Source organism: Balaenoptera borealis (genome assembly GCF_965194805.1).
Source record: "Balaenoptera borealis genome assembly, chromosome: 13".
NCBI classification, from domain to species: domain Eukaryota; kingdom Metazoa; phylum Chordata; class Mammalia; order Artiodactyla; family Balaenopteridae; genus Balaenoptera; species Balaenoptera borealis.
The window spans coordinates 26,948,518-26,967,736 of record NC_138870.1 but is presented as its reverse complement, the minus strand read 5'-3'; the positions used below and the strand labels follow the sequence as shown (position 1 = coordinate 26,967,736).

The window sequence follows — 19,219 nt, the reverse complement described above, 5'->3', positions numbered from 1 at the left end:
CTTATCTGTGCTCATATGTGTGTGCGTATATCCATAAAGAAGAAGACCTTAGCTGTGTTGTAGGTTTGTGTATATTACACAGGAGTCTCCTCTCAGACATCTGTGTTTATCAGAGGTAGCAATACAAATTGACAAAACTCAGAACATCATTTTAGCCAATAACTTCATTTATTTGACAGTCATTTCTTGAGTACCTTCTCTGTATTCAGTAAATGCACTATTTTAGCATCAGCTTACAATGCTGAATCACACAGACAAGGTCCTTGCCTAGAGGAACTAGATTCTCTCTCACTTTACATTTTATGAGGGCAGCTAAGTCTGCTGTAACTTAACTTACTTGAAACTGATTTCCATTTCCTTTCCATTTTCTGGTACATACTCATAGCAGAGAAGAGATGAAAGAGAAAAAGAGGAAGGAAAAAAAGAGGTCTGCTTCACTCACAAATTAGACAGTTCTGAAAAAATTTAGAGCTGCCTGTTTGTATTGTAGTTTTTGCCTAAGTGCAATCAAAACTAAGTGTGAATATCTTTAGTATGCTAAGATGAAGTGTGAGTTGTGGCAGGATGGGGTTTCAGATTCTATAGTATATTTTCTAGGCCTGGTGTAATCCCCCAGTATTATTCAAGTTAGTAATCTGAAAATTGTTGTACATAAGCATTTACGTGAGGATACTTTAAAATAGCATCAGAGTCTCTCTTTAGTGACTATTTCTCTGACAAAATAGTAAAAGTATACATAATATTACTTGTTAGTTGACCACAGAGATTAAGACACTTTTCCCAAGGTGATTCAAAATCTGCAGTTAGAAGTATAATGAAGGGGAACCCAGATCTCCTGATCCAGGAATTGACTTGATGGCTTTTGGGCTCACTGCTGGGGTTAACACTTGTGACCACGTGTGATGTTTTCAGACAAAACGCATGTTGGTGGAAAAGATGGGACACGAAGCAGTGGAACTGGGCCATGGGGAAGCAAACATAACCGGCTTGGAGGAGAACACCCTGATCGCCAGCCTCTGTGACCTGCTGGAAAGGATCTGGAGCCATGGCTTGCAGGTCAAGCAGGTAACAGTCTCAAGAGACCCTGGTGACAGGGCGAGTTAGGAGCTCTGTTAAGAAAAGTAACAAAAAGAAAAAGATATTATAAAAATTAAAGGTTATGTCCCTTTGTCACAGGATGACTAGAAATACGCCACAGGCATTTTAGTTCCAGAAAAAGAAAATATAACCCATGATTAGCAGGCAGTTTGGGGCTCTTTTCTGGTAAACAGGAAAAGATAAAACAACACATTCATTGCGGAGGCTGTATCCCCTGTAGATTCCATTAAGTATCTGCTTTCATCACTGTCCAAGAAAAAAATCTATTAGCCAGAATTAACAGTTCTTTGCCATTTTAAGTTATCTGGTTATTCAAGGTGGAAACATAGATGATTTCTTTGCTTTTGTCCCTCATTTCCCTTTCTATTTCTTTTTTTTTCTGTTCATCTTCCTCCCTTCGTCCCCTTTTCTCTTTCTGCTCTTGCCCCAGTTTTCTTCCCTCATTGCTACTGCGTACATCCAAACATATTTTGCATACAGAAATACATTCTGTGCTGCTGGAGCCTTTAATTCCATGCTTGCTTGTGTGGCCAGTGTAGACAGCCCTAGTTACATACAACTAAGTAACAACTGAGCTGAAGTCGGGAATTTCCTTGCCTGCACTCCTGCCCTTTGCTTAGCTGCCCTTCCCCAGGCTGTTGCCAGTCTTGTCAGTGAGGCAAAGGATGACCCTCACTACACGTGAGTGGGATGCTCAGAATGTCACACAGCTCGGAGTGGATGAGCTTGGGTCTCCCAGCTTCAAATAATAGGCATTTCAATGTGAATGGTTTTGATAAGTTATTTTTTGATGACTCATTTCTTATAAAATGAAAAGTTTTATATGCCTTGTACTTTCAGGGGAAGTCAGCTTTGTGGTCACATTTAATTCAGTTTCAGGACAGAGAAGAGAAACAAGAGCACCTTGCAGAATCACCAGGTGAGAATTCATTGGCTTGATGGTTTCTACAGCACTGGCAGCAGTGAACCATGTGAAAAGTCAGTGCCTATGGCTTTGTCTCCACCTCTCTCAAGCTGACGCTCATCCCATCTTGCCAAAAGCGGGGTAAAGTAGAAGGAGCAATATTACGTACTAGCTGTGAGACCTGGGAAAAGTCCCTTGACCTTTCTGATCTTCAGCTTCCTCATCCACAAGATAGGGAAAATAATATTAGCCATGCCAAGGCTGTAGTGTTGATCAAATCAGAAAACATTTGAAAACTTCTAATGAGTTGTAATCGTAGATCATACAAGTGGTATTCCTTACTCTCACCAGTATTAGGGTGTGGTGTATACTGGTTTTTTACTTAAATAAAAGTTTATTCACATCGTTAATAATCTTTCAGGGGAGAAAACGTGTATATACGTTTCAAAAATATTCAGAAATCAGATTTCTTCTTCAATTTATAACAAGACATCTCATGTTACAGTATCATGAGTCATTACCTAATAACGGTAAAATAACCATCTATTTCACAAAAAGTAGAAGTAACCGTGGAAAGCCAGTAGAGGTAAAATGTTTTATACTGAGTCAGCTATTTGAGAACATTTTCTAAAATTATTGATTACTTTAGACATTGAAAAATGTAAAAAAAAAAAAGTTTTCTTTTTTTAAAAACTCATAAGCCAACCACCAGTTTAAGAAATAAAGCATTGCAAATATGATTGAACCACCCTATTTCCATTCCCCTCACTGCCCCTAGAGGGCAATACTACCCTAAATGTGGTGTTCATTGTTGGAAACCTAGTTTTTCAATGTATCCAATAAAACAGCTAGGAATATGAATTTGATACTACATTGCCCTGGAGCCCTTCTAAACAGAATGTCAAGGTTCTGATGTCCCGGGATGTAACTATATTTATAAAGATTTAGATAGAGTTTAAAAGCATTCTCTAGTGTCCATCTATCTCCGTTGTCCATTTTTCTATTGAAAAAGTAAAAATGCATTGGCATATTCCCTGAAACTATCTCTAACGTTTACCCACGTTCATAGAAGATTTAGCTCTTCAGACGTAAGGCCATAACCAAGGTAGTTTACCCTAATTAGAATAAATAAATTCCTAGGAAGAAATAACCATTTGTAGGATGAAATGCTGCAAAGCCAAGCTCAGTTAAGCAGGGAGGTGGAAGCATTTGACTCTTGGGCTGAACAGGCATGTGAGAATGTCCAGCTGTTAAAGTGAGCAGCTACCAGGCAGCACCAGCAAGTTCATGGCTTTGAATGGTCAAATTGTGGGTGGTTGAGCTAGAGACCAGAGACTCAGCTGTTTGCAGGGCCTTTCAGTCAGTCAGTGATGACACCAGTACAACTCTGAAGTCAAGGCTCAGAAATATGGAATGTGTCAAAGCTGCATGCAGTCCCTGTGCTGCACTGCCAGGTGTCAATGAAGGGCTGGAGATCTAAGAACGAACATAAGCTAAATATTGTACTGATCCTAAGTAGGATTAATGTAAGCTGTGTAGCTTTTGAAATCAAATTTATTGTCTGTCTGAAGGGGTGGATTTGATAAATATTGCTCTAACACTTCTGATAATTCAGCCCACGAAGTTAGGACTTAAAAAGATGACAGTGTGAAATGTATTTTAAAAAATCAGTTTAAAAGTAAAATCGTTCATTGTTGAGAAACAGTGTGTTCTAATTATTTAGAAATTAGCAGTTCACTGACTTTAATGATTTTAAATCTGGATGTTTGTTTGTTTCCCCAAAAAATACTTTTTGTTTGCCAACTACTTAGCTTCCTAATTAATGGCAGTAAACAGTCTGCATCTTCATATTAAGGAAATATCCTCCAAGTCCTTAGAGATTCACAGTGGGTTTGAAGACAGCTCTTATTAGCATCGAGCCAGGCTGAGATTAGGTGATAGATCATTACTATTCTTTCAGAAGCAGCACTAAACAGGAATCAGACATTTTAAGGGTTGCAGAAGAATGGAAAAGATCTGTCTTAGTAAGAGGACCATAGCAGGGTAGACTGTCTTGAAATTTTTTTAATAGATTTTATTTTTATAGCAGTTTCAGATTCATGGCAATATTCAAGAGATGGTTCAGAGATTTCCCCTGTAGCCTCTGCCCCTACACATGCATAGCCTCCCTCATCATCATCATCCTCCACCAGAGTAGTACGTTGCTTACCGTTGATGAACCTACATTGACATATAGTCACCCTAAGCCCATAGTTTATTTACATTAGGATTCACTCTTGGTGTGTCGTGCAGACTGTGGGTTTAGACAAATACATGTTAATGACATGGATCTGCCATTGTGGTATCATATAGAGTACCTTCACTGTCCTAATAATGGTGTGTTCCTCCTATTTATCCCTCCCTCTCCTCTAACTAACCCCTGTCAACCACTGATCTTTTTTACTGTCTGCATAGTCTTGCCTTATCCAGAATGTCATATAGTTGAAGTCATATAGTATGAGGCCTTTTCAGATTGGCTTCTTTCACTTAGTAATATGCATTTAAGTTTCCTCCATGTCTTAAAACTGTCTTAATTTTGACCTAGTCAAATTTTGACCAAGACACTGTACCTAGTAGTTAAAAGTCCTATTTTAGAGAAAAGATCTCAGAATGCAATTGATTCTAGAAAGAGCACTGTTCTTGACATATCACCCCAAAGTTTCTACCTTTAAGAATGTTGACCAGCTTAGACATAGGGAGTGGGGTAGGATGCAGAAGGGAGTGGAAATACCATTTTGAACGGTTATTCTGGATCTAGCCAAGAATTTGGAGTCACTCTTTAAACGTCTTATTTTCATCAAAAGTTTTCTTTAGTTACTTACCTGTCCGTAGACTATAGATGGCTCTATAAAAATAATATATGCAATCTGCGCTCTACAAACTTGCTGTCTATGCAGTAACATTGATTCAGGCAGAATACAAAGGAATTCCTGTGGCTAAGTATTAAATCCATGAGTGTTTATATTGAAGGAGAAAGAAGCCTATTGCATTTGAGTATAGTGAATTAAGAAATACTAATAGAGAGTTCCTTGGTGGCCTAGTGGTTAGGATTCAGGGCTTTCCCTGCTGTGGCCCAGGTTCAATCCCTGGTTGGGGAACTGAGATCCTGCAAGCCATGCAGTGTGGCAAAAAAAAAAAAAAAAAAAAAAAAATATATATATATATATATACTAATAGAAATACACATTTTAAAATAGTTCATAAATTTCTCTTCTGGCTAGAGTAGACTTCATGGAAACTTCTTAGATTTTAGATCTCTAGATAAAAAGTATGGCCTTACTCCTTTATTCCTAATCTGCATTTTTGTTCACAGGCTTCTAAACTTTCCTCCAAAGTTACTAATAAAGTACTGTATTAATTTCCTGGGACTACCATTATACAGGACCATAAACTGGGTGGCTTAAACAACAGGCATTTATGGCAGAGGTACTGGGCATTAGGACTTCAGCATTTTTTGTTGACAGTTAATCCGATGTTATCATCCAACTATCCCATTAGCAGATTTTTCATAAATCTCTATCTCCATCCCTAGTTCCTAGACGTCCATAGCCCACTGGGACCTCAAACTCAACACATCCTGAAACAAACTCATTATCTTAGCACCTCTCCCTCCTGTCCCAGTCAGACTTTCTCCCTTCTTCTTTCCATTTCACTTAATGACATCAGCACCCTCTTCTCAGTCAAACTATAAGCCAAAAAGTCATCCTTAATGTAACAGCCCACTGGACATGACATCAGAACACTCTGCCCCTTTTAATTAATGGATATGATTGGGCAGGTTTCTTAACCTCTTTGAGCCTCAGTTTCTTCATTTGCAAAGTTAAGGTTAAAAAATTTTAAGGAAAGTTTTAACTATGGGATAGTATATATTAATACAGTTTATATTCATACTTAATATTGTTTGTGACTCTTGAGTCTTGCTTACCCTTAATCCAGTCATTTAAGTCCACTGCATATTTCTCCTCTTCGTTCTCATTGGCTGCCACTGTCTTAGTTCATCCACAGGCTGGCCTTTGGAACAACTTCTAGCTCATCTCCCTTATAGCCCTTATACCATCACACTACCACTCTAGTTAACTAACTAAAAAGCACTGAGAAGCATATCATTTCTTTTCAAAATTTCTTTCCCCTCCCTAGGATTTCTGTAAATTTCTAACTTGTCATTTAAGGTTCTGCCATCTGGCCCTAAATAATCTCATCTTCCTCAGTGAGTATTTGCTGAGCATTTTGAGGGGCCCTCTGGATATTCTCAGAATAGGATATGACCAAGCCTCAAGAGGCGTATAATTTAATAGGAGTAACAGAAGTGTTAAACTGTGGTAAGTTTGTGATAGAGGTTCAGTTTTACAAGTCCCATGAGAGAGGGGGAATGACTTATCCAACAGTGTTCCTAGGGGAAAGAGAATATTCAGGAAAGATTTCACACAGAGGCAAAATTAAAGCTAAATTTCTTTCTTTTTTTTTTTTTTTTGAGAACTTACTTTATGCCAGGCACTATTATAAGTGCTTTACATCTATTTGAATATGGTAGGTATTGTGACTGTCCCCAATTTGCAGATGAGGAAACAGACCATAGAGGGGTTAAACGACCAACCCAAGGTCAGTGAGCTATTAAGTTCTCTGTAGGGCTTGAGAAAGCCATGTTCTTAACCATTAAGCTATACTGCTCTCAATCTGAAGTGATAAATAGGCTATAAACAAGGAGAAAGATACAGAATCACTAAAGGATGAACCAGAGACTTTAACGAATTGCATGGAGACATGAAAAAGTATATCGCATGTTTAAGGACTATTGATCAGTGAAGGGTGGCTAGAATACAGGATTCCAAAACAGGATTCCAGAACATGGTTAGGCCTGTGAATGCTCTTATTGTGGTTGCTACTGCTTCTTTAAATGTCAGACTCCTCTTTTATTAAGTCTCTCAGCTGTTCTCTGCTCCCTGAGGCATGATTCCTTGTATTGTCATGCCTTCCTCTGGCCAAGTTGCCAGATTCTGGTCTCAGCTCCTTTCTCCTGCCTCATGATCTTTTCTTTTTCTCTTCTCAACCCATTTCATTTTTTAAAAAAATTAATTCATTTATTTATCTATTTTTGGTCTGTTGGGTCGTCGTTGCTATGCGCGGGCTTTCTCTACTCTTCATTGCTGTGTGTGCGCTTCTCATTGCGGTGGCTTCTCATGTTGCGGAGCACAGGCTCTAGGTGTGCGGGCTTCAGTCGTTGTGGGCACATGGGCTCAGTAATTGTGGCTCATGGGCCCTAGAGCGCAGGCTCAGTAGTTGTGGTGCACGGGCTTAGTTGCTCTGCAGCATGTGAGATCTTCCCGGACCAGGGATCGTACCCGTGTCCCTTGTGTTGGCAGGCGGATTCTTAACCACTGCCCCACCAGGGAAGTCCCTCAACCCATTTCTTACTACGTGTGTGGCCATCTTTCATGCTGTCTAATCATCTGGAGTGTAGAGACATTCTCTGAGGTATTTCACTTTCTCCCCCAAAAGAGGGATGTGCTTTCATTAATTAACACACTTAAGTGATGATAGTCTCAGACAGGAAGACAACCAGCACATTCCCTGCAAGTTTCTGGAACAGTGTCTTCGGTGTCTGTTACCTCTTGGGTATCAAGATGAACCAGTGTTTTCAGTGACCCCTTGAAAACTCCCTCCCCAAACTGCCAAGACAAATGCCCTATTAGTTACCTGCTTGGTAGGGAAGGCCCTCAAAAGGACTGCCTTTGGGTTGGTCTGGCCGCATTCTCTTTGTCTTGGCAACCCCATCAGTGCTCATTTATACCTGCCAAGTATCAGCCCAGCTTCTTTCACCAAGTGCCAAAAACTTGCAGATCCTAATCCACCAAAATGTTCCCTATCTTCCTTCAGTGCCAGCTTCATGTATATTTATGTGTTCTGATATTGTATTCTAGCCCCCCGAAGTAGAATGGATCTAAAAACTGAGAAAATGCAAGTTTAATATACAACGAAAACCCACATCCTAAATTCTGATTTTATCAATGTATTTGCCAAGTGTGATGTTGCAATTTACTTTCCATTTACAGGTGGGAAAATGGAAATAAAGAAAGGGGACAAAACTCCACAGCGTCTCATTTAAAGTGAGATTGAGCACTCCAGCTACAACATATTAACCAATAATTGATTGTTTAGCCATTGCTATATAAGAGAATAATCTTTCCTTCTTTTATAAATGTTAGCTCTTCAGACTTCATAGGAGAATGGCTCATAGACATTATACTTCTGTCCATTAAGATTACTCACTTTGCATGATAAACATACTGTAGTTTGGATTCTGAACTTTGAAGTAGAAACTTATATCAGACTAAAGAATCCAAACTCTTAGGTTTTTCTTTTTAAACATTCTTTCAAAAGGGGAATTGTATAATTGTAGTTCACAAGCCCAGAGATCGTTCACGTACTTAGTAGGTTAATTTACAGACATTACTTTCCTGTAATTATTTGGAGCTATTAGAATGATAACTTTAGAAAGTGACTGGCCCTTCTGGCCAAAATGTGCACACATTGTCTTATTTGCTAAGTGAGCTTTCATGATTCATTTAAAATTTTCAAATACAGCCCCATATTAACTAGAAAGAAAATAACTAGTTTACTGTATTAATAAAGTAGGAACATTCAGGTAAACAAATTTGAGCTTTTCTGTTGTCTTTAAAATTTGTTCACATCAAAATAATTTCAAAGTATTTATTTATGGAATGTGAACCATGTAGTTTTTTTAAGTCTTTACTGTTATTTTTCTAATACTTTGCTGATATTTTTCTACATAGTTGCCCTTGGACCAGAAAGAAGAAAATCTGACTCAGGAGTTATGTTGCCAACACTCAGGGTCTCTCTTATCCAAGACATGAGGTATTTGATATATGTGCTAGCATATGGTGATAACTTTGAAATATTTATGGCTTTCATTTAAATTGCTCAAATAACTGTGGCTATGGTATTTTTTGCTTATGTATTCTGAAGAAAACATTTTTTATAATCTTATTCATTTTACTTTTATACTATTATGTTTTTTCCTGACATTAAATCCAAAGGCAAAATGCAACTGAGAAGAATTTTAAAATAGCCCTAAATTATTTGACAATTTCTTTTGTTCTTTTTTTTTTTTTAATCTCCTTAAATTCCTTCTGCCCCCAAATATAAACCAAAAAATCTGCAAATAATGACAGGTTACTTAGCAGAAAAATCGCTGACAGGTAGATTTTCTTTGAAGCAAATGCAAATCTGAGAATTATCACATGCAGTTACTGGCTTTAGAAATCATTAGAAGGCATCAACATACCTAAAATAGATTTATTGAATGAGGAAGGCAGAGGCTTTTTTCTTTTAAACATTTTGGGTACATTTTAGTCAGCTTTTAAAATATGTGGGTCTAAAGTGAATGTTATAACATGTATAATGCTTGAAATTTTTCTTTTGTGGTGTGCTTTAATATTAACTATCGATGTTTATTTGATTTGTCAGAGGCTTACAAGTGAAAAGCATAACTTTTATGAGTGGCATCATAGTATGGTGGTGACACATCCTGGCTTCACACTAGCTGTGTGATCCTTGGCACTTTTTGTAACTTCTCTCTGCCTCAGTTTTTCCTTCTCTCAAATAGAGATAAAAACAGTTATCTAGCTCATAAGAATTAAACTAGTTAGTCCATTATACTAAAAAGTTTCAAGAAGTACTCGGGTCATCCTGAGAGTTCAGTAAATGTTGGATTTTGTTATCTGAATCAATTCCTATGTTTGTATCTTAAATGCCCTTATTCCTTGATAGATGAAATGTAGTTGTCCTCATGTGGCTTATGACTCCTTTTGATGGTCAGCATGAGATGAATAGTTGTAACTTTGAGGGGAAAATGCACTCCAGCTCTCTTAATGGAAACATAAAACCACATCTGTTCTGCAGTGATTTCACAGTAGCCATAACTTTAAGGGGATGATTGTCAAAAGCTTTGCAGTGGTGACCTCAGGGCCAAACTTCTGAAACCTAATTAGGAGATGGTGACGTCACATAAGGCTGCCCCGCTCCTTCCAGTTTCCTGCTTATTTACTTTTATCTGCTTCATGTTGTTGGTTTTTTGTGGGGAGGGATGTCCGGCTTCAATAAACTCCCTTCACTTTATAAGAGGCAGTCTAGCGTGCTGGTTAAGACCTCAGGCTATGGAACCAGCCTATAAAGGTTGCTATTTTAGCTCTGCCACTCACTAGGCTCCGTAGCCAAGGGTAGTTCCTTATATTCCCAGTTATCTCACCTGTAAAATAATAGTGTTTCTCTTAAAATTTTGGTGTAAATAATCAGTGAGTTAATAAGTGTAAAGCACTCAAAATAGGCCTGGAAATAAATCTATGTTTATGAACTCATGCATACACATACATCTATACTTATTTCTGTTTCTATATTTATTTATATGTGTGTATATGTATTTTTACACACACATACACACAGTTAATTTTTTTTTTTTTTAAATGTGTTGAGGCGATATCCTTGCCTTGTTCTTATTTATTTATTTATTTATTTATTTTTGGCTGTGTTGGGTCTTCGTTTCTGTGAGGGCTTTCTCTAGTTGCGGCAAGCGGGGGCCACTCTTCATCGCGGTGCGTGGGCCCCTCACTATCGTTGCCTCTCTTGTTGCGGAGCACAGGCTCCAGGCGCGCAGGCTCAGTAGTTGTGGCTCACGGGCCTAGCTGCTCCGTGGCATGTGGGATCTCCCCAGACCAGGGCTCGAACCCGTGTCCCCTGCACTGGCAGGCAGATTCTCAACCACTGCGCCACCAGGGAAGCCCCGACAGTTAATTTTTTTTTTTTTAAGACCACAAATTCATAATGATATCTCTGATTCCAGTTCAGTACCACAGGGACCATTCTAGGCTTCTCTCTTATTCGTAATTTTTTTCTCCAACTATGAGACACCTGACTCTTGTTATCTGCAACATACTCACTTATTTGTGCAACCTGTATTTTCGGAATTGCTACCCCAGCCCCTGTAAGGAGCAAGGTTACTAGCTAAGCTCAGTGCTGTGCACAGCTCCAGTTTTCTTTGTCATTAGCCTTTCAGTATCCAGTCAAAATACTGTTTTCCAAAACTTAGTTTAGTTCTTTTTTTCTCCAGTCCCTTCAGTGTGGTTGTATTATTCATTTGTAATAGTGTTAGGGTTATTTGTTAGCTTGTATTCCTTTTGGGGTTCCCTCCACATCCTAGTGGTTTTTGTGTTGGGTTTTGGTTAAATTTATATACAGTAAAATTCATCCTCTCTTGGTGTGTAGTTCTATATGTTTTCATAAACACACAATCATGATACAGAACAGTTCCATCACTCCTTTCGCATCAACATCTCTCCCAGTTTCCTACCGTTGGCAGTCAACTGGTATAATTCCAAGCTCTTTCCACTGAGAGGGCCTAGAAGTAGTAATACCCCAGTAACAATGAGCACAACTAGTGCCCACATATTGGTTTCCAAATACCATTCTCCAATGAAAGGAACCATGGCTCTCTAGAGAAGTGATTGATTCCAGGACTAAGGAAGGGAAAATATAGGATGAACTTAGTGCATCTTTGGTAAGGCCAGAAAGTAAGGAAGTGCTCAGAAAGTATAGGATCAGGTAATAAAGACATAGGAGGGACATCCCTGGCGGTCTAGTGGTTAAGACACCGAGCTTCCATTGCAGGGGGAGTGGTTTCGATGCCTGGTCGGGAAACTAAGATCCCACATGCTACATGGCATGGCCAAAAAATAGAAAAAAAAAAAAAAAAAAAAGACATAGGAGCCAGCCTGAAAGAGCTCCAAATGGCCAAAGCTGAAACAATTTGAGCAACAAAATAAATAACATTAGTAATAGAGCATAACCCATAAAATAAATATCCAAGAGCCTATTCTAATTAAATAAATAGATGAAAGCAATGGGACAGCTCTTTTTTACAGAAGCATTCCAATTAATAAACGTAGAAGAATGAAGTAGAAAAATCAGTGGTTGAAGGGTCTAAGGTGAAACCAGCATATTTGCATAGTCTCAAAGTATCCTCCCCCAATAATTTATTAATTACAGAGGAAAAAATAAGTAAGTTTACAGTGGAGAAACCCAACAGACATCTCTTTAAGCAAGTGATCAAGGTTAACATCACTAGTAATAAGACAAAACTAGTAATGTACCCCCGATATGATACACCAAGAAGAGAACATCACTTCTTCAGTATTCCTGCCATAAATGCATAAACTCAATATAACTATGAGAAAACATGAGAAAAATCCAAATTGGGGGTCATTCTACAAAATAGTTGACTAGTACTTTTCTTTTTTTTCTTTTTTTTTTTTTTTAGTACTTTTCAAAAGTATCAAAGTCATGAAGACATGAAAAGGCTGAGGAAATATCATGGATTGGAGGAGACTAAGGAGGTGACAACCAAGTACATTAGGGTTGCTGGATTAGATCCTAGAACAGAAAAAGAACATAAGTGGAAAAACTGGTGAAATCAGTCTGTAGTTCAATTAATAGTGTTGTACCAATGTGAATGTCTTAGTTTGGTTATGTAAGATGTTAACATTAAGGGAAGCTGGGTATACAGGAACTCTCTGTACTACTTTTACAACATTTTTGTAAATCAAATTATTTCCAAAAAATGTGTGCGTGTGTGTGCGTATTTTTTTTAAACCAGGCCTGGTACAAAGTAAATGTCTAAGGGCTGTTATTGTTATAGCTATGGAGTACATAGCTTATTTTTTTTCAATACTGTTTTTTGGGGGTTGTTTTTTTCGGTTATTTTTTAATTTATTTATTTTAATTAATTAATTAATTTGTTTTTGGCTGTGTTGGGTCTTCGTTGATGCGCACAGGCTTTCTCTAGTTGCGGTGAGCGGGGGCTCCTCTTCGTTGCGGTGAGCGGGGGCTCCTCTTCGTTGCGGTGCGCAGGCTTCTCATTGCGGTGGCTTCTCTTGTTGTGGAGCACAGGCTCTAGGCGTGCGGACTTCAGTAGTTGTGGCATGCGGGCTCAGCAGTTGTGGCTCGCAGGGTGTAGAGCGCAGGCTCAGTAGTTGTGGTGCACGGGCTTAGTTGCTCCACAGCATGTGGGATCTTCCTGGACTAGGGCTCAAACCCGTGTCCCCTGTGTTGGCAGGCGGATTCTTAACCACTGCGCCATCAGGGAAGTCCCTGTTGTTATTTTAAAATTTATTTGGCTGTGTCAGGTCTTAGTTGAGGCACCAGTGATCTTCGTTGTGTCATGTGGGATCTTTAGTTGCAGCACGTGGGATTTTTAGTTGTGGCATGCAGTCTTAGTTCTGGCATGTGAGATCTAGTTCCCTGACCAAGGATTGAACCCGGGCCCCCTGCATTGGGAGCACAGAGTCTTAGCCACTGGACCACCAGGGAAGTCCCAGGAGTAGATAGCTTATTATCCTGGGGTATAATTCTTGGTACAACTGCTGCTCACCTCTTCTCTTGACTGTTAGATCAGTGAGCTGTGACCTCTCTAGTCTAAGCTCCTAAAATTTCTCTCCTGGATTACATCATGGTCCGCATATTTCAGTGCTTGCCCTACTGTAATTCATCCTCCTTACTGCTAATATGGTGATCCTAGAATAAAGTGCAAATCACTTACCCTGAGTGGCAGGGCCCTACTTGATCTGATGCCTGTCTGACTGCAGCATTATTTCCTATCACTCTCTCTTTATTTCCTCCAGCATGCCAAACTTGTTTCCTGCCCTGGGGCTTTCTTTACCCGTTCCCTTCACCTGATAGCTTTCCCCTGAGTCCTACCCCCATAGAATCTCCACAGCTAAGGCTCCTTCTTGTCATTTGCACCTTGGTTCAAATGTCACTTCCTCCACTAGCCATCCCTGACCACCTGGTCTACAGCAGCAACCCAGTCACTCTTTTTCAAATTCCCCTATTTTAAAAAAATATATTTATTTATTTATTTGGTTGCACTGGGTCTTAGTTGCAGCAGCTGGGCTCCTTAGTTGCGGCAGGCAGGCTCCTTAGTTGTGGCTCACAGTCTCCTTAGTTGCGGCACGCAGGCTCTCAAATCCCCTTATTTTAATTCTTTGCATAATAGCACCTATTTGCTTGTTTGTTTTTCTAATGCTACTTATGAACTTCATGAGAGAAGGGAATCTATCTGGCATGTGAAACTGTTGAATTGCGAGTTAGTGTTAACAGAGTGGCACATAATTGGTGTTCAATTAATATTTGTTAAATGAAGGATTTGCCATATTTTAATCTCTTTGAGTGTGGGTAAGAGAATGTGTGTGTGTGTTATGTGTGTGTGTGTGTGTGTGTGTGTGTTTATCTAACATATATACGTGTGTGTATATATATATACATATATATATCTCCTTATAGCCAAATTGTTATTGAATTACATTGGTTACAGTTTTGAAGATTTAGAAAGGTGGTGATTGCTGAGGTACTTTTTACTAATCAATTTAAAATTTAGAATATAGAAGAAACTTGAGAAGTCATATTGCTTAGCTTCTTCCTTTTGTATATGTGGAAACTCAGGCGCAGGCAGATAAAGTCTAAGACCATATATACAGCCAATTAACAGCAGAAATGGGACTAGAACTAAGGTTTCCTGACACAGTTCACGTCTCTTTCTAACCAGATTCAAGTTCTCAGCCTTTGCCTTGTCATCAGAAAAAATGCCAGGTGTGACTAGGCACAAAGAAGTTGGCAGTAGCGTATGGGTGCACATCACCCTAAATATAATTTAGTGTAACCTTGAATAGTCTGTATTTGTTCAGGATACTCAACTAAAAAGTTGATTTCCTATGACTTCTCACTTAAGGGTTACTTTGGCTTTTAATTTTCAGACTTTGCCTGAAAGAGACCGCTGGGTACCCTAAAGTGATGTTTTGGCCAAATAATAGATACTTTTAATAAAACTTAACTGGTTGATTGCTTTCAAAAGGTGTCTAGTAAGGTAGAAAGGCATTGCTGAGAAAAGACAAGCTGACTTCCTAGGGTTTTCCCCTAAGATTTTATTATTGAAAATTTTAAACATACAGCAAAGTCAAAAGATTTTATAGTGAATGCATCCATATACCCACAACCTAGATTCTACCACTAACATTTTTCTATGGCTTTTTAAAAAAATGGGGTGAAATATATATATCATAAAATTTACCATTTTAACCATTTTTATGTGTATAGTCAGTGGCATTAAGTACATTTGCAGTGGTACAACCATTACCACTATCCATCTCCAGAACTGATTGTCATTCTAAACTGAAACTCTGTACCCATTAAACAATAGCTCCTCAAGCCCCTGGTAACCACTGTTCTATTTCCTGTCACTATGAATTTGACTATTCTAGGTACCTCATATAAGTGGAATCATGCCTTTTGTGTCTAGTTCGTTTCACTTAGCATAGTATTTTTGTGGTTCATCCGTGTTACAGCATGTATCAGAACTTCCTTACTTTTGAAGGCTGAATAGTATTCCAGTGTATGTATATACCACATTTTGTTATTCCACTCATTCATCGATGGGCATTTGGGTTGTTTCCACCTTTTGGCTGTTGTGAATAGTGCTGCTATGAATGTGAGTGTACAAATACGTGTTTGAGTTCCTGCTTTTAGTTCTTTTGGGTATGTACCCAAAAATGGAATTGCTTGATCATGCAGTAATTTTATGTTTAATTTTTTGAGAAACCAACATACTGTTTTCCACAGTGGCTGCCACCATTTTACATTCCCACAAGTAATGCACAACTGTTCCAGTTTCTCCACATCCTTACCAACATCTTTTACTTTCTGTTCTTTTTGACAGTAGCCATCCTAATATGTGTGACCTTCCAGTTTCTTATGGCATGCGTAGCCATCAGGTCTTCATAGACCTTGTGCTAAAGTCTTTAGCTTTATGAGATCAGAAACCAAATCATTAGTAAATCAAAATGTAATCAGACTCTAAGATACTCCTACTAACCAAGAGACTTACCTCGGATACCTAAGAGAGATGGAAAAATAATAGGCTGGACTTGGGTCATCTGTCCACTCTTGTCTAGTCATCTATGACCAGGTAAGGGCATGGTCACAGGAAGCCAGTTAAACCAATTTATTATTTCCTTAACCAGAGGACTTGATATTCTTTCATTGATAAGGATAGGCTCTGCCTGGAAGCTAGATCAAAATCAGAAGTCTACTTGCTGTCCTCGGGAGCAGAGATATGGATGCCTGATCACCCAGCTCCACGCCACTGATCGTCATACTAAGGGGACTGATGTCATCTCAGAAAGGCCCTGCAGAAACACTGCCCATGGTTCTCTCTCCCTTTTCTCTGCTTCATTCTGCCTCTTTAAGATACCTTTATATGTATTGTTGTTCTTATTCATGATATGTTTACTTTAACTCTCAGTGTACGGGCTTATTTCTGTTTCCAAGTTCTTGGCAAGTACTTCATTGTAATCCCTAGTTGCTACCGCGATAGTTGATGTAGATGCTTTTCCTTAAAGAGAAACACCCAAGTAATATTCTAAACTTCGGTTTCTTTCACTCTGGACACTTAAAAACTTGTTTTTTAAAGATTAGGTAGCAAAGATATCTGAGTTCACGCTTTCTGTGGGGCACATTCCCTGACAGTACCTCCTGTTTCCCACATTTCTCTCTTGAAGCAAAGACATTGGCAGTGTAGAGACTTAGAGTCCTCATAGTTGTCAAGTGTCTTGGTACCAGACTGCTTAGCAGCTGGCATGAGTCCAGACATGTCTACAGGCTATCCCCTGTTATCTCAGACAACTCCCCAGGACCTTCATAGATGCCAAGTATCACCATGCTGTCAGTTATAGAATGATTCTTTTCTTCCAAAGAGAAAGGCTTGGGACAGTAAATATTAATAATTGTACAAGTTGTTGTCTACTTATAAAAGAGGAGTATTACCATGCGGTTACCATTATTACCAATTTCTTTCCAGAGTAGCTGTACATATATCATCTAGCCATACAAACTAGCACGGGCTTTCTCTAGTTGCCGTGAGCAGGGCCTACTGTTCATTGTGGTGCGCAGGCTTCTCATTGCAGTGGCTTCTCTTGTTGCAGAGCACAGGTTCTAGGCACACGGGCTCAGTAGTTGTGGCTCTCGCGCTCTAGAGTGCAGGCTCAGTAGTTGTGGCACACAGGCTTAGTTGCTCCTCTGCATGTGGGATCTTCCCAGACCAGGGCTCGAACCCATGTCCCCTGAATTGGCAGGTGGATTCCTAACCACTGCACCACCAGGGAAGTCCCCCAACTTTTATTCTTAATGACAAAATGCAATTAATAATGAGGGGCATAGTAGAACATTACATGATTGAGGAGATTGTGAGTACTATAATCCAAGTATAGATATTCTGAATATGTAAACAAATGAACAGGATATCTGAGTAAATCCTAGAAATATCTGGTTTACGATGGGAATAAATTACTTGAGGGTAAATTGGCTACTCACTTTGTCTTTTTTATAAATAATGTGTGCATATGAGCTTATGAGCATCCGGCTTTATTCTACACTAAAGTTAAATAGTCACGATTGATTTTGTTACCCTCAGAAGGAATATTTGAGGAATTTTTATGACTATACAGAATGTGGGTTCAAACTAAAATTGGCTAATTCCTTAATCTCTCTAATAAATATTATTGTGTTTCATTGGTGATACAGTGAAATAAGCACCAGTTTTGGACTCAGGAAATGTGGATTCAAATTTAGTTGCTGCCACTCTTAGGAATCATTCAGTTTTAGGGAACAGAAGCCCGTTCAAACTAGCTTCAGCAGAAAGGAGGATTTATGGGAGATACATGAGGGTATTTTCCAGAATCCAAGCACAAGAACTGTGGCTGGATTGGAAACAGTTTTGTGCAAGGTTACTCTCCATCTCAGTAGAAGCAAATTGTCCCTGCTTTTCCCTCCACTTCTGCTGCTTCTCCTCCCCTCTGTCCCTTTCCCTCCTTTTCTGCTTTACTGTGAACATGCTCTCCCAAGCCCTGGCCTTAACATCCCTTATTTAAGCATTCAACAAAAACTAACTTGGTTTTTCAGTGTACTAGTTTCCAGTTTCTGAGAGAAAATCTGATTGGCTCAGCTCAGATCAGGCAGATGCTGCTTATCCATTCAGTTCTAGCTGAAGGATAAGGAGCATCCGTCAGGGTGGTACCTGAAGTTGTTGCTTCTGGTTCTTCTGGGTCTGTAGAAGGAGAGCTTCTCCAAGAATGTGAGTACCAGGAAGAAATGATTGGTAAGAAATGGGTGGCATCTCTAGAATATGTAGTATTTCTGTGACCTTGGGTGGGTCACTTAGTCTTGATGAATCTCAGTTTTCTCATTTTTGAAGTGAAATAATGATGGTCTCCCTCTCACTAGTTATTGTGACAATCAGATAAGACAGAATACATAAATATTAGAAAGCTTTGTACCAGGGTTGGAAACAAATCAAATAAATAAGCTATTTAAACCACACCATGTATGCTTTTCTGTGAATTAACAGGATCTATTTTAGTTTTTTATTTTAATTTTAATTTTTGGCTGCATTGGGTCTTCGTTGCTGCGCATGGGCTTTCTCTAGTTGCGCCGAGTGTAGTCTACTCTTCATTGCAGTGCATGGGCTTCTCATTGCAGTGGCTTCTCTTGTTGCGGACCACGGGCTCTAGGCACACGGGCTTCAGTAGTTGCAGCATGTGGGCTCAGTAGTTGCAGCATGCGGGCCCTAGAGCACATGTGCCTCAGTAGTTGAGGCGCATGGGCTCAGTAGTTGTGGCACATGGCCTCAGTAGTTGTGGCATGCAGGCTCAGTAGTTGTGGCTTGTGGGCTGTAGAGGTCAGGCTCAGTAGTTGTGGCACACGGGACCAGTTGCTCCACGGCATGTGGGATCCTCCTGGACCAGGGATCAAACCCGTGTCCCCTGCATTGGCAGGCGGACTCCCAACCACTGCGCCACCAGGGAAGTCCCCAAGATCTATTTTAGAAGTAATACTTGTATAATATTATGCTGAATATCATTATAATTACCTATAATAAATTATTCCAATTAAAAAGATTCAAGTGGTATAACTACACAGAAAAAATTTTAATAGATTTAAAGTTTAATAACACAACACATATAAATTGTTTTAAAGCATTAAATTAGATATAGATTTACAAAGCAACAGAATTTTTTTAGCTTTTTATATACACTAGGCCCTATAGGGAGCAAAGAAGGA

General features: G+C 39.2%; 1 protein-coding gene across 10 annotated transcripts in view; it reads left to right on the top strand.

Annotated features, from left to right (window-relative positions):
• DENND5B (DENN domain containing 5B) overlaps window positions 1–19,219 on the top strand; it is a 228,235-nt gene that overhangs the window by 183,185 nt on the left and 25,831 nt on the right. For 9 of the 10 annotated variants that reach the window (XM_082352055.1, XM_082352060.1, XM_082352058.1 and 6 more), the window contains 3 exons: window positions 913–1,065; window positions 1,939–2,017; window positions 8,833–8,914. In XM_082352055.1, coding sequence (XP_082208181.1) covers window positions 913–1,065; window positions 1,939–2,017; window positions 8,833–8,914 — 314 coding nt within the window. The remainder of the gene's footprint in view (window positions 1–912; window positions 1,066–1,938; window positions 2,018–8,832; window positions 8,915–19,219) is intronic. The other variant, XM_082352061.1, reaches the window with a different exon arrangement.